The 14,507-nt window shown below is 44.3% G+C and overlaps 1 protein-coding gene across 1 annotated transcript in view; it reads left to right on the top strand.

The window, feature by feature from the left end:
• Nucleotides 1-2,279: 2,279 nt before the first annotated feature.
• The window catches only part of MEIOC (meiosis specific with coiled-coil domain), a 127,054-nt gene continuing 114,826 nt past the window's right edge, over nt 2,280-14,507 (top strand). The window contains exon 1 of the mRNA XM_056547939.1: nt 2,280-2,519. Within this exon, the coding sequence (XP_056403914.1) occupies nt 2,514-2,519 (6 nt within the window). The 5' untranslated portion in view covers nt 2,280-2,513. The remainder of the gene's footprint in view (nt 2,520-14,507) is intronic.

Below are 14,507 nucleotides of genomic sequence, written 5' to 3' on the forward strand. Positions count from 1 at the left end.
TTAAACATTTTTATAATTTGGACATTTCCGCATGTGGCGATACCACATGTTTATTTTTATTTACACAGTTTTTTTTTTAATGGAAAAAGGGGGGTGATTCAAACTTTTATTAGGGAAGGGGCTAAATGATCTTCATTAACTTTTCTTTTGCAATGTTATAGCCCCCATAGGGGGCTAAAACACTGCACACACTGATCTTTTACATTGATCATTGTTATCCCATAGGATAACATTGATCAATGATTCTGCTGCTTGACTGCTCAGGCACGGAGCAGTCATTCGGCGATCGGACACACAGGGTGAAGGTAGGGACCAGCTGTTCGGGACAACGCGATTTTGCAGGGGTGGTCCCGAACAGCCCACTAAGCTAGCCGGGAGTAGTTTACTTTCACTTTAGACACAGCGATCAACTTTTAATGCCGCATCTAAAGGGTTAATAGTGCGGCACCGCGATCAGTGCCGCATGCTGTTAGACCCGGTAAGCCCTGCGTCCTTAACCTCATAAGGATGCGGGGCGCACCTGTATACCTTGTGCCCGTTAAATAACGCGGGGTCACGCCGTGACCCCATGTCATACTGGGTCAGTCCCGGCGGCTAATGATAGCCGGGACCCTGGGCTAATAGTGTGTGGCACCGATCATTGTGCCGCACACTATTGGCCCTCTAGACGCGGCGATCAAAGTTGATCGCCGCGTCTAAAATGAAAGTTTCCCGGCAGCTCAGTCGGGCTGATCGGGACCATTGCGATAAAATCGCGATGTCCCGATCAGCTAGCACACAAGCGGAGGTCAGTGTAAAAGATCAGTGTGTGCAGTGTTATAGCCCCCTATGGGGGCTATAACACTGCAAACAAACAAAAAAAGTGAAAAAAAAAAAAAAAAGTTAATAAAGGTCAGATATTTAACCCCTTCCCTAGAGTTTGAATCACCCCCCTTTTCCCATAAAAAAAGTCTAAATAAAAATAAACATATGTGGTATCGCCATGTGCGGAAATGTCCAATTTTTAAAAATATATCACTAATTAAACCGCACGGTCAATGGCGTACGCGCAAAAAAAATTCCAAAGCCGAAAATAGCATATTTTTGGGCACTTTTTACATAATGAAAAAATGAATAAAAAGCGATCAAAAAGTCTTCTCAATACAAAAATTGTACCGATAAAAACTTCAGATCACGGCACAAAAAATTAGCCCTCATACCGGCCCGTATGTGGAAAAATAAAAAAGTTATAGGGGTCAGAAGATGAGAATTTTTAACATAAATTTCCTGCATGTAGTTATGATTATGATACAACAAAATCAAACCTATATAAGTAGGGTATCATTTTACCGAAAAATTTATTTCGTAGAAACGGAAGCCCCCAAAAGTTACAAAATTGCATTTTTTCGTCAATTTTGTTGCAAAATGAATTTTTTTTCTGTTTTGCCGTGGATTTTTTGGCAAAATGATTAATGTCACTGCAAAGTAGAATTGGTGGCGTATTGCCGCTACCAGCAGGCACATGTAAAGCCAGCGGATCCACAGAGTAAAATACGCTGTAAATCTGCTCGTGTGAACGTACCCTAAGCAAGTAAAAAAAACACCACATGTAAAAGTAAAACCCCTCATGTAAAAGTAAAACCCCTCAAAAGTTGCAAACTTGTAAATAAGATTGGTTTGCTTCTGATGTACACACACATATATACAGTATATGTATATATATATATTTGTATGTATGTATATATATATATATATATATATATATATATAGATGCAAATCGAAAAATGTTGCAGTATCTTGTAACACCTTTTTATTGTACTAACAGAATAATAAAAGTATTACAAGATACTGCACCATTTTTTGATTTGCATCTGCATCACTGGACTACTACGGCTACTCAAATTTACTATATATATATATATATATATATATATATATATATATATATATATATATACACACACACATAGTGAGATAAAAATAACTATAGATGTATGCAATTAAATACATATGATGCAAGTATAAGTAAATGACCAACTATACAGATATTACAGGGTATATATATATATATATATATATATATATATATGTTTATAAGTGTACTTTACTCTTTACTCGTAGGTAAGTGTCAGTCACATCTTCCGCATCCCGCCATTTTTACCTCACACAGCCGAACTATTTTCCAGCCCCGCCCCCTCTTCCACCTCAGCCAATCACCTGTCTTCATTCCCTTTGCTTATCGGGCGGGAAGAGAAAAAAAAAAAAGAGAAAAACTACAGCCAGCTAATAGGCACGCGCTTTTTCCGTCCGACTAGCAACCGTCTAATCAATCACAGCGCGAGGAATTAAGGCTTGACCAATCAGAGCGCCTTGTGCTGCTGCCAGCCAGTAACATTGGCCTGTAGTGGGAACACTGTTGCTGGGGCAGACTCTCAGGGCCGCTCGGGGGCGGGGCTAAAACGGTAGTGAAATAAAACGGTCTCTCGTGTTGGTTCCTAATCGCGGTGGATGGAAGGAGACGTGAGCTGGAGACATGGAGGTGAGAGGCTACCGGATTACCGACAATTACAACTAGGCTGACTCATTTACTACCAAGGGTTTTCTTTATATGGAGCTGTGTTCTTTCTATGCGGTAAATGTGGAGCCATGACATGAGTGGGTTATTCGTCTTCTCAGTCATGGCCATACTGCATACGTCATTGGGCCTGAGAGAGTCAAGAGACTACATGTCCCAGCATTTTCTACCCGCCAGGAAACCAAGATGGGTTATTGTTTACAGCAGCATCTCCCAACAAGTGTGCCTCCAGCTGTTGCAAAACTACAACTCCCAACATGCCCGGACAGCCGGAGGCTGTCCGGGCATGCTGGGAGTTGTAGTTTTGTAGCTGTTAGAGCCACACTGGTCCATAAGGGTGCATTCACACCATGTTTTTGCAATACAGTTCCCTTATACGTTTTCTATGTGAAAACCGTACGGAACCGTATTGAAAACCGTATGCATTGACTCTCCATTGAAAACCATATTCGGCTGCATTCACATCTCGGTTTTACACTCCGTCTGGGGGAGGGGCAAACCGGGCTCTCCCGTACCCCATCCAGACCAGAGGTGATCTCCATTCACTTTAATGAGCCGACCGGAGTCAAACGGTGACTCCAGTCGGCTCATTTTTGACCCGTATCCAGTTTTGTGACCGGACCTAAAAACCGTAGTATAGACCCGTTCACAAAACTGGATACGGGTCTAAATGAGCCGACCGGAGTCACCATTTGACTCCGATCGGCTCATTAAAGTGAATGGAGTTCAGCGCTGGTTCGGCTGGGGTACGGGAGAGCCCGGTTTGCCCCTCCCCCAGCCGGAGTGTAAAACCTAGATGTGAATGTAGCCGAATATGGTTTTCAATGGAGAGTCAATGCATACGGTTTTCAATACGGTTCCGTACGGTTTTCACATACAAAACGTATAAGGGAACTGTATTGCAAAAACATGGTGTGAATGCACCCTTATGGACCAGTGTGGCTCCAACAGCTACAAAACTACAACTCCCAGCATGCCCGGACAGCCGAAGGCACCCGTAGTGTAAAACCGAGATGTGAATGCTGCCTTCCAAAAGATCCATCAAGTTGAGTCCGTTTTGCATCCTGTAAGGTTTTGTCAGTTTTTTTTTTTCCTGTACCCAAAACCGTAGTCTACCACAACTTTTTGGTCCGGGTGAAAAACTGTATTAAACCGTATACGTTTTTATTAGCATGGGAGTCAATGGGAACCGTACAGAACTGTACGTGCATACGGTTCCATCCTGTTTTCACCATACGGTTTTTGACTTTGCAGTTTTTTTTTCTTGGAATTTCAATCAAACAAGTGAAACTTTATTCATAATGGAGTGAAAAGTTTTAAACGTATACATTTTTTTAAAACTGTATACGGTTTTTAATTGTATACGGGTTAAAATTTGTACACACTTTTTGATACAGTTTAGTCAGGTTTTGAGAAATCCGTTTTTCATCAAAAACCTGATACAGGAACTGAATTGCAAAAACATGGTGTGAATGCACCCTAAGCCATGGCTCTACAGCTTTTACAGAACTACAATTCCAAGCATTCTGGGATTTGTAGTTTTATAACAGCGGCAGTGCCACACACTTAGCAGCGCCCACCATTGGTGTGAATAAGCCCCCCTAAAAAGTGTTTTGTATGTATTGGGGGAGATTTATGAAAACCTGTCCAGTTGCTGAGTTTCCTATAACAACCAATCAGATTGCCTTTATGAAAGAAGATAACTGATTGGTTGCTATGGGCACCACAGAAACTTCCTCTGGACAGGTTTTGATAAATCTCCCCCATTGTGTTTAACATAGTCAGTTTTCGTTTTTGCACTTTCGTTTTTTCTCCTCACCCTTTAACTGGTTGACGTCTAAGGACGGGCCGGCTCATCTTACAACGGCAAGCGGTTTATGGTGTGGGCTTCTGACTCAAGCCCACGCCATACCGGCCGGCCCCCGAGCGTTAATTGCCAACATGCGGCCGATGTAATGAGAAATTCTGTGTTTTGCGATATCCGCCAGAACTAATAACTAGCCTGAAGTATGGCAGTTTGGACCTGGTTTAGTCCTCTGTATGTTTGTGTACGATTTTTTTTTCTTTTGTAGAATAGAAAGGTTCTGCATGCACTACTATGGATAAGATTTTTTTTCCCCTCCATATTTTAACAAGTATGCTTGTTTTACAGTTTATCAATTGGACTCTGCTGCAATGGAATTTCCGGGGGGGCGGTCGCGGTGCGGTGGGGGCATTATCGGCTTATCGGTAAGGTAATTGCCGATACCGATAATGCCCAAAATCGTGATTATCGGCCGATAATATCGGCCATACCAATAATCGGTCGATCCCTAGTCCCGGTCAGCTAGGACGCGAGCGGAGGTCCTGAGATGAAGGCTTGAGCAATCGACCACCTATAACACTGATCCATGCAAAGCTATGGCTTTGCAGGGATCAGTGTAAAAGATCAGTGTGTGCAGTGTTATAGCCCTCTATGGGAGCTATAACACTGCAAAAAAAAAAAAAAAGTGTAAAAAAAAAAATCGTTAATAAATGTGATTTAACCCTTTCCCTAATAAAAGTCCAAATCACCCCCCTTTTCCCATTAAAAAAAACCAAGCATGTAAATAAATATAAACATATGTGGTATCGCCGCGTGCGTAAATGTCCGAACTATAAAAAATATATCATTAATTAAACTGCACGGTCAATGGCGTACGCACAAAAAAATTCCAAAGTCCAAAATAACGTATTTTTGGTCACTTTTTATATCATGAAAAAAATGAATAAAAAGCGATGAAAAAAGTCAGATCAATACAAAATGGTACTGCTAAAGTCTTCAGATCATGGCGCAAAAAATGAGCCCTCATACCGCCCCATATGCGGAAAAATAAAAAAGTTATAGGGGTCAGAAGATGACAATTTTAACCTCTTAAGGACTTAGGGCGTACTTGTACGCCCTAAGCCCGCTCCCGGTGTGAAAAACGGGGTCACGCCGTGACCCCGCATCACACCGGGTCGGTCCCGGCTGCTAACAATAGCCGGGACCCTGGGCTAACAGCGTGCGGCATCGATCGTTGTGCCGCGCGCTGTTAGCCCTTCAGACGCGGCAATCAAAGTTGACCGCAGCATGTAAAAACGAAAGTAAACGGTTCCTGGCAGCTCAGTTGGGCTGATCGGGACATAGCGATAAAATCGCGATGGTCCGATCAGCTGGGACGCAGGCGGAGGTCTCCTTACCTCTCTCCGCGGCGTCCGATCGGGGATTGATTGCTCCAAGCCTGAGCTACAGGCTTGAGCAATCGAGCCCCTATCTGACTGATCCCTGCAAAGCTATGGCTTTGCAGGGATCAGCATAGGAGATCAGTGTGTGCAGTGCTATAGCTCTATAAGGCTGGGTTCACACTACGTTTTCTCCCATACGGGAGCGCATACGGCAGGGGGGAGCTAAAACCTTGCGCTCCCGTATGCCTTCGTATGCGCTCCCGTGTGTCATTCATTTCAATGAGCCGGCCGGAGTGAAACGTTCGGTCCGGTCGGCTCATTTTTGCGCCGTATGCGCTTTTACAACCGGACCTAAAACTGTGGTCAACCACGGTTTGAGGTCCGGTTGTAAAAGCGCATACGGCGCAAAAATGAGCCGACCGGACCGAACGTTTCACTCCGGCCGGCTCATTGAAATGAATGACATACGGGAGCGCATACGAAGGCATACGGGAGCGCAAGGTTTTAGCTCCCCCCTGCCGTATGCGCTCCCGTATGGGAGAAAACGTAGTGTGAACCCAGCCTAACACTGCAAAAAAAAAAGTGAAAAAAAAAAAGTTAATAAAGGTCATTTAACCCCTTCCCTATTAAAAGTTTGAATCACCCCCCTTTTCCCATAAAAAAAAACTGTAAATAAAAATAAACATGTGGTATCGCGCGTGCAAAAATGTCCGAACTATAAAAATATATCGTTAATTAAATTGCACGGTCATTGGCGTGCGCGCAAAAAAATTCCAAAGTCCAAAATTGTGTATTTTTGGTCACTTTATATCATGAAAAAATGAATAAAAAGTGATCAAAAAGTCCGATCAATACAAAATACAAAAATGGTAGCGATAAAAACTCCAGAACACGGCGCAAAAAATGAGTCCCCATACCGGCCCGTATGCGGAAAAATAAAAAAGTTATAGGGGTTAGAAGATGAGAATTTTTAACAAATAAATTTTCCTGCATGTAGTTATGATTTTTTTCAGAAGTACGACAATATTCAACCTATATAAGTAGGGTATCATTTTAACCGTATGGACCTACTTAATAATGATAAGGTGTCATTTTTACCGGAAAATGCACTGTGTAGAAACTGAAGCCCCCAAAAGTTACAAAATGAATTTTTTTCTTCAATTTTGTCACGCAATGATTTTTTTTTCCGTTTCGCCGTGGATTTTTTTGTAAAATGACTAATGTCACTGCAAAGTAGAATTGGTGGTGCAAAAAATAAGCCATCATATGGATTTTTAGGTGCAAAATTGAAAGCGTTATGATTTTTAGAAGGTGATGAGGAAAAAATTTAAATGGAAAAACGCTGCGTCCTTAAGGGGTTAAACGTATACATTTTCCTGCATGTAGTTATGATTTTTTCCAGGAGTACGACAAAATCAAACCTATATAAGTAGGGTATCATTTTAATCGTATGGACCTACAGAATAAAGATAAGGTGTCATTTTTACCGAAAAATGTACTGCGTAGAAACGGAAGCCCCCAAAAGTTACAAAATGTTTTTTTTTCTTCAATTTCGTTGCGCAATGATTATTTTTTTTTTGTTTCGCTGTAGATTTTTGGGTAAAATGACTGATGTCAGTCACTGCAAAGTAGACTTGGTGGCGCAAAAATTAAGCCATCATATGGATTTTTTGGTGCAAAATTTAAAGGGTTATGATTTTCAAGAGGCCACATTCCTCCTCCCACCCCCCCCCCCCCCCGTCTCACATCCCCCCCCTTCACGTCCCCCCCTGTCACATTCTTTCCCCTACTAACCCCCCCCCCCCCACTGGGTTTCCCTGGACGGTTTTCAAATCTCCCACCGTATCCGGGAAACCCAGTGTGTTTGCAGCCGAAAAAGACCTTTCCCCATCAGCCAATCACTGGCTTGACACGTGAGACCGCTGCGGCCAGTGATTGGCTGAAAAGGGAAAGGTCCTACTACTTGTATGGTAAAGAGGAGACACCGGACCGCACAAAGACGAACGGCATCTGCAGGACCCGGGAGTAGGTGAGCAGAAGTTTTTAATTTTTCTCCCTGCGCCCTTTTACTTAGCTCAGTGTTTTTTTTTTTTTTACCAGGGTGCCTCCAGCTGCTGTGAAACTATAACTACCAGCATGCCCGTACAGCCTTTGCCGGTCCGGGCATGCTGGGAGTTGTAGTTTTGCAACAACTGGAGGCACCCTGGTTGGGAAACAATGACTTTTAGTATTTAAATTAGTTTTTACCTGCTCTGGCTGGGGGGGCGTATCACTATATCGCAGAAAGCAAAGATCGCAATTTGATTGCTTTTGCAATATATCATGCAGCCCTAGTGTACACGTCCCGAAAGGAGTGACTAGGTGACTCCTTTTGGCCATAGAATTGAATGGGGTCCGCTGCGCCCGTTAACAGTATACGTCAGCATCCCGTTTTCGTTGGGATGCCGATGGATAGGATTAACAGGGGCTAAAACGTAGTGTGTTTCGACCTTACTGGTGATAGCATAGAAGAAAGCCCAGGAAAACTTTAGGAAAACTCTGGCATATGGATTAGATAATTTGGACTCATGGAAACAGTGTAATAAAAACACTGCTGTACAATAAATATCTGCTACCAACAAATGCGTTTTAAGACCCCCATAGGTCCCCTCTTCAGTGATATATACTTTTGTAGCTAAAAAAAAATGCAACTTTGTTGTTGTTTTCTACCTTATATAAAAAGTTTTTGCAAATGACAGGTACACATTAACATTATCAATGTACATTGAGCTTTTCCCTTTTCCTGACCAGTCTTCCTGTCCCAGGGATGATATTATGCAGGTGATGAGCAGTACCTGGTTTCCTCCAGACATGACGCCTAGGGCCCATGCACACTACAGTAATTTAGCAAGAATATCTGTCAGAAGATCTGTACTGTCCAGAATCAGGGCTAAATCCACATGGAATTTGCCTAACATTTATTGAATTATAGAAAAAAGGGGGAAGTGCCTAAAACATAGCTATTTATTGGTATACGTTAAAATCCACCACAAATATAAGGAAGTGTACCCTATCCAGGAGTGAAAAATTACTAAAATATCATATTAGCATATGGGATTTACCCACATAGTAATCAGCAGAATACCAATATGTTCACAATACGATCACTATCTGCAGAGTAACCACAGGATAACCAACATGGGCCACTTCGGCCACTAGAAAGTATGTATAGTTATACTATCCACACATCATAGATTATCAAATCGCAAAGGTACAGGTAAGTCACCTGACACTGTTCTCAATGCACGTTTCTGTCCCTAGATGTAATTAAATGCACACTGGGACGTCCTCAGGGGTACTATATGCACAAAAACACAGTATGATATTATTTATGAAACAAGAATCCTATTTGTATGGAAAACAAATATATCCAATACTGAATTTACATGTGGAGAAGTGATCATTAAATATACTGAAATCTGCATGCAAGATGAATAGTCCGTCCCAGAAAGTAAGCAGAAAAACATATACTTGATGGTACCTAAATCCAGCAGTAAGGTTTATGTTCATACGGACCCGTATCAGCTACTTACATAGACAGGCATTTACTAAGGGGTTTAGTAATTTTTTTCTGACTATTTTTGGCGCAAAATTGTCGCAATTGCGCCTACCCTATAAATTGTGCGACTTTCCCTAGCAAGAGCTAGAAAGTCAAAAAAAAAATTTCCCGCTTAATTTACGCAAGTTTTCAGTTTTGACTTGCAGTGGTCAGGAATTTATTAACTGAGACAGTCGCAGTTGCGCAATAAACTGTCGCAACGGCCATAAAAATTGACTAAATTTACTCCAGCTCCAACATGGAGCAGGAAAAGCTACTGCCCCCCGGGCTCCGACATACTTTCTCCCCGCTACCCTCACTGCGCTACCGGGACACTACAGTGATTTATATCCCCCCCTCTCACCTGCCAGTGCCACACAACTCCCATCTGTCTGCTGTTGCAAGACTACAAGTCCCAGCATGCCCTTACAGTGAGGACATGCTGGGAGTTGTAGTCTTGTAGCAGCGGGAGCTGAGCGGCGCGGGCGGGAGACAAGGGGAGGGGGGGTAGGCCGTATGAGGAGCCCGGGCGGGAGACAAGGGGGGTAGCGGGGAGGCCGTATGAGGAGCCCGGGCGGCTGCACTGTAATGTCAGCCCGGGCTCCTGCCCTGAGAGCCATAGGCTTTGGCTGTCAGGGCATGCTGGGTGTTGTAGTTTTGCAACAGCTGGAGGGCCACAGTTTGCAGACCACTGGTGTGTGGTCTGTAAACTGTAGTCCTCCAGCTGTTGCAAAACTAAACAGCTGAAGGGGACCGGCGAAGAAGTTCACTTACCCTTCCGAGGCTCCAGCGACGATCGGTGACGGAGATCGTTGCGCGGCAGTGTCGTGCAGCGCTGGATACTACGGAAGCCGGTAAGTTGCGCAAGCTTCCCAACCAGGGTGCCTCCAAATGTTGCAAGACTACAACTCCCAGCATGCCTGGACACCCTTTGGCTGTCCGGGCATGCTGGGAGTTGTAGTTTTGCAACAGCTGGAGGCACCCTTGTTGGGAAACACTGGCCTAAAACAGTGTTTCCCAACCAGGGTGCCTCCAGATGTTGCAAGACTACAACTCCCAGCATGCCTGGACACCCTTTGGCTGTCCGGGCATGCTGGGAGTTGTAGTTTTGCAACAGCTAGAGGCACCCTTGTTGGGAAACACTGGCCTAAAACAGTGTTTCCCAACCAGGGTGCCTCCAGATGTTGCAAGACTACAACTCCCAGCATGCCTGGACAGCCATTGGCTGTCCAGGCATGCTGGGAGTTGTAGTTTTGCAACAGCTGGAGGGCCACAGTTTGCAGACCACTGGTTTGTGGTCTGTAAACTGTAGTCCTCCAGCTGTTGCAAAACTAAACAGCTGAAGGGGACCGGCGAAGAAGTTCACTTACCCTTCTGAGGCTCCAGCGACGATCGCTGTCGGAGATCGTCGCGCGGCAGTGTCGCGCGGCAGTGTCGTGCAGCGCTGGATCCTACGGAAGCCGGTAAGTTGCGCAGGCTTCCCAACCAGGGTGCCTCCAGTTGTTGCAAGACTACAACTCCCAGCATGCCTGGACAGCCTTTGGCTGTCCAGGCATGCTGGGAGTTGTAGTTTAGCAACAGCTGGAGGCACCCTGGTTGGGAAACACTGGCCTAAAACAGTTGGGAAACACTGGCCTAAAACAGTCACCCTGGTTGGGAAACACTGTTTTAGGCCAGTGTTTCCCAACCAGGGTGCCTCCAGATGTTGCAAGACTACAACTCCTAGCATGCCTGGACAGCCTTTGACTGTCCAGGCATGCTGGGGCTTGTAGTTTTGCAACATCTGGAGGCACCCTGGTTGGGAAACACTGTTTTAGGCCAGTGTTTCCCAGCCAGGTTGCCTCCAGATGTTGCAAAACTACAACTCCCAGCATGCCTAGACAGCCTTTGACTGTCCAGGCATGCTGGGACTTGTAGTTTTGCAACATCTGGAGGCACCCTGGTTGGGAAACACTGTTTTAGGCCAGTGTTTCCCAGCCAGGTTGCCTCCAGATGTTGCAAAACTACAACTCCCAGCATGCCTAGACAGCCTTTGACTGTCCAGGCATGCTGGGGCTTGTAGTTTTGCAACATCTGGAGGCACCCTGGTTGGGAAACACTGGCCTAAAACAGTGTTTCCCAACCAGGGTGCCTCCAGATGTTGCAAAACTACAAGTCCCAGGTTGGGAAATACTGTGCCCGGCCTCCGCCCCACCTTACTGTAAGGGCATGCTGGGAGTTGTAGTCCTGCAGCTGGGGGCAGGGGACAAGCTTGTCACTTGCCCACACATCTCCTGCACCACACAACTACAACTCCCAGCATGTCCTTACTGTAAGGGCATGCTGGCAGTTGTAGTCGTGCGGGGCGGGAGATGTGTGAGCAGGTGATAATAAATGTACTAACCCATTTTTTTTGTTTTCTTCTCATTTCAGATCCGTGTATCCTGTGGACTCCTTCGGATTCGGTGGACTACTTCGATGACCAGCGTTTTTCTTTATTTGATTTTAATAAAATGGTTAACGAGGGCTTGTGGGGGAGTGTTTTTTGTAATAAAAATTTTTTAAAACCTGTTGTGTTTTTTTCTTACTTTACTAGACAGGCTTAGTAGTGGAAGCTGTCTTATAGACAGAGTCCATTACTAACCTGGGCTTAGCGCTAGCCACAAAAACAGCTAGCGCTAACCCCCTATTATTACCCCGGTACCCAACGCCACAGGGGTGCCGGGAAGAGCCGGTACCAACAGGCCTGGAGCGTCAAAAATGGCGCTCCTGGGCCTAAGCGGTAACAGGCTGGCGTTATTTAGGCTGGGGAGGGCCAGTAACAATGGTCCTCGCCCACCCTGGGAACGTCAGGCTGTTACTGTTTGGTTGGTATTTGGCTGAGAATGAAAATAGGGGGGGACCCTATGCGTTTTTTTTTTTTTAAATAAATAATTAAATATATTAAAAAAACGCATAGGGTCCCCCTATTTTTATTCTCAACCAAATACCAACCAAACAGTAACAGCCTGACGTTACCAGGGTGGGCGAGGACCATTGTTACTGGCCCTCCCCAACCTAAATAACGCCAGCCTGTTACCGCCTAGGCCCAGGAGCGCCATTTTTGACGCTCCGGGCCTGTTGGTACCGGCTCTTCCCGGCACCCCTGTGGTGTTGGGTACCGGGGTAATAATTGGGGGTTAGCGCTAGCTGTTTTTGTGGCTAACGCTAAGCCCGGCTTAGTAATGGACTCAGTCTATAAGACAGCTTCCACTGCTAAGCCTGTCTAGTAAAGTAAAATAAAAATCAAACACAACAGGTTTAAAAAAAAAATTATTACAAAAAACACTCCCCCACAAGCCCTCGTTAACCATTTTATTAACATCAAGCAAAGAAAAACGCTGGTCATCGAAGTAGTCCACCGAATCCGAAGGAGTCCACAGGATACACGGATCTGTAGAAGAAGTAACCAAAAAAAAAAAAAGTGTAAGTACATTTATGGAGAAAAAAACTGTGTTAAAAAAATGTAATAAACACACACACTAAACGCCGTTTACCACTTCTGAGCCATGACTACAATTTACAGTGATCCCTCAACTTACAATGGCTTCAACATACAATAGTTTCAACATACAATGGTCTTTTCTGGACCATCGTAAGTTGAAACCAGACTCAACATACAATGCTACAGACAGTCCAGATCTGTAAAACGTGTCAATGGCTGGAAGAACCAACCAATCAAAATGGTCATTCACTGGTAAAACCCCTGTATTACTGAAGTGTATGCACTGACTGGTGTCTGGTATTACATGTTCTGTACACTTTACCTGTATCAGGGTTAGCTGCTCTTTTGGACATCAGGTGAGGGCGACTCCATTACTTGTTTGGGACATTGCCTGTACTGTACAGGACCCCTGAAGAAGATCCTGTCCTCTACATAGACCAGTGTTTGCCAAGCAGGGTGGCCCCATCTTTTGCAAAACTACAACTCCCAGCATGCCCGGACAGCCTTTGGCTGTCCAGGCATGCTGGGAGTTATAGTTTTGCAACAGCTGGAGGCTCCCTGCTTGGGAAACACTGACATAGACAGTGATTTACAGCTCCCAGCAGATCTTTCTTACTTTTATATGGAAGGATTTGCTTTATCTATATCAGTTATCTACTTATTTTTCTTTGTCACTTTTTCCTATTTCTGATGACATTTTGGTGCCTTTAGAACCAATTACCACGTTTCCATAGAGTTATGGTCTCAACATACAATGGTTTCAACTTACAATGGTTGTCCTGGAACCAATTAATATTGTAACTTGAGGGACCACTGTAGTTATTGAATTATTTAGATGTGGTGAAAAAAACTCAAAAACAAAAGATCCAGAAGGAAACCAGCAGCCAAACCTATTCAGACAGCAGGAAAAAGGAACAGACTATTTTTTTCTACTACATGAAGTAAATTTCCCACTTTTGCCTATGTGCGCCAAATTTATTAATGCCGTGCAACAATTTAGTAAATTTGTCGCACATAGTCAAAAATGAAGTAGAAAAAAACAGGGTAAAAACCAGACTACATAGTAAAAGATTAGTAAATGCCCCTCATAGACTGTACAATTGAAATGGACATTGCATGAGGATAGTGGTTACCTGAAAACAGCAAACGCCGACTAAGTATACAAGCTATACATCACATCCCCAGTAGTGAGTAATTCCGGATCCCCGTAGTAGGGTACTTGCGTTCCGCCAGGATGTCAATATCCTATCTCACAATCCCGCAGTGGACACAGGTTGAGGTATTCCCGAGATGGCAAGCTGTTTGCACACCGGCGTCTGGCTAAAGTAGCCTGCCAGCTTCCGGGATGCTCCTGATCCACCCACTCATGACGCAAGAGGGGGTGGAGCCTAATAACTCGTCAGCTGATGCTCGATTCTAACATGAATAGCCGTTAGGCTGGTACTGAATATTATAGGGATATCTATGCGATATCAGCGAACCAAAAAGGAGTGAGCCATTTCATGACCTGTATGCGTAGTATGGTATACATGCTATTAACCCCTTCAGTGCCTCATCGCATACCATTGTATTATGTACTGTGGACATGGCACAATGACTATTTTTAGCTGTCATCACCATCAGTCCATAAATTAGTAAACTGATCTGATAATCCCATTTCAAGGTTATAGCAAAAAATGCAACCTAATACCTCGGCCAGATTTAAATGGCATGTGGTTGTCAGCGC

The sequence above is a fragment of the Hyla sarda genome, chromosome 12, assembly GCF_029499605.1.
Source record: "Hyla sarda isolate aHylSar1 chromosome 12, aHylSar1.hap1, whole genome shotgun sequence".
In the NCBI taxonomy this organism is placed as follows: domain Eukaryota; kingdom Metazoa; phylum Chordata; class Amphibia; order Anura; family Hylidae; genus Hyla; species Hyla sarda.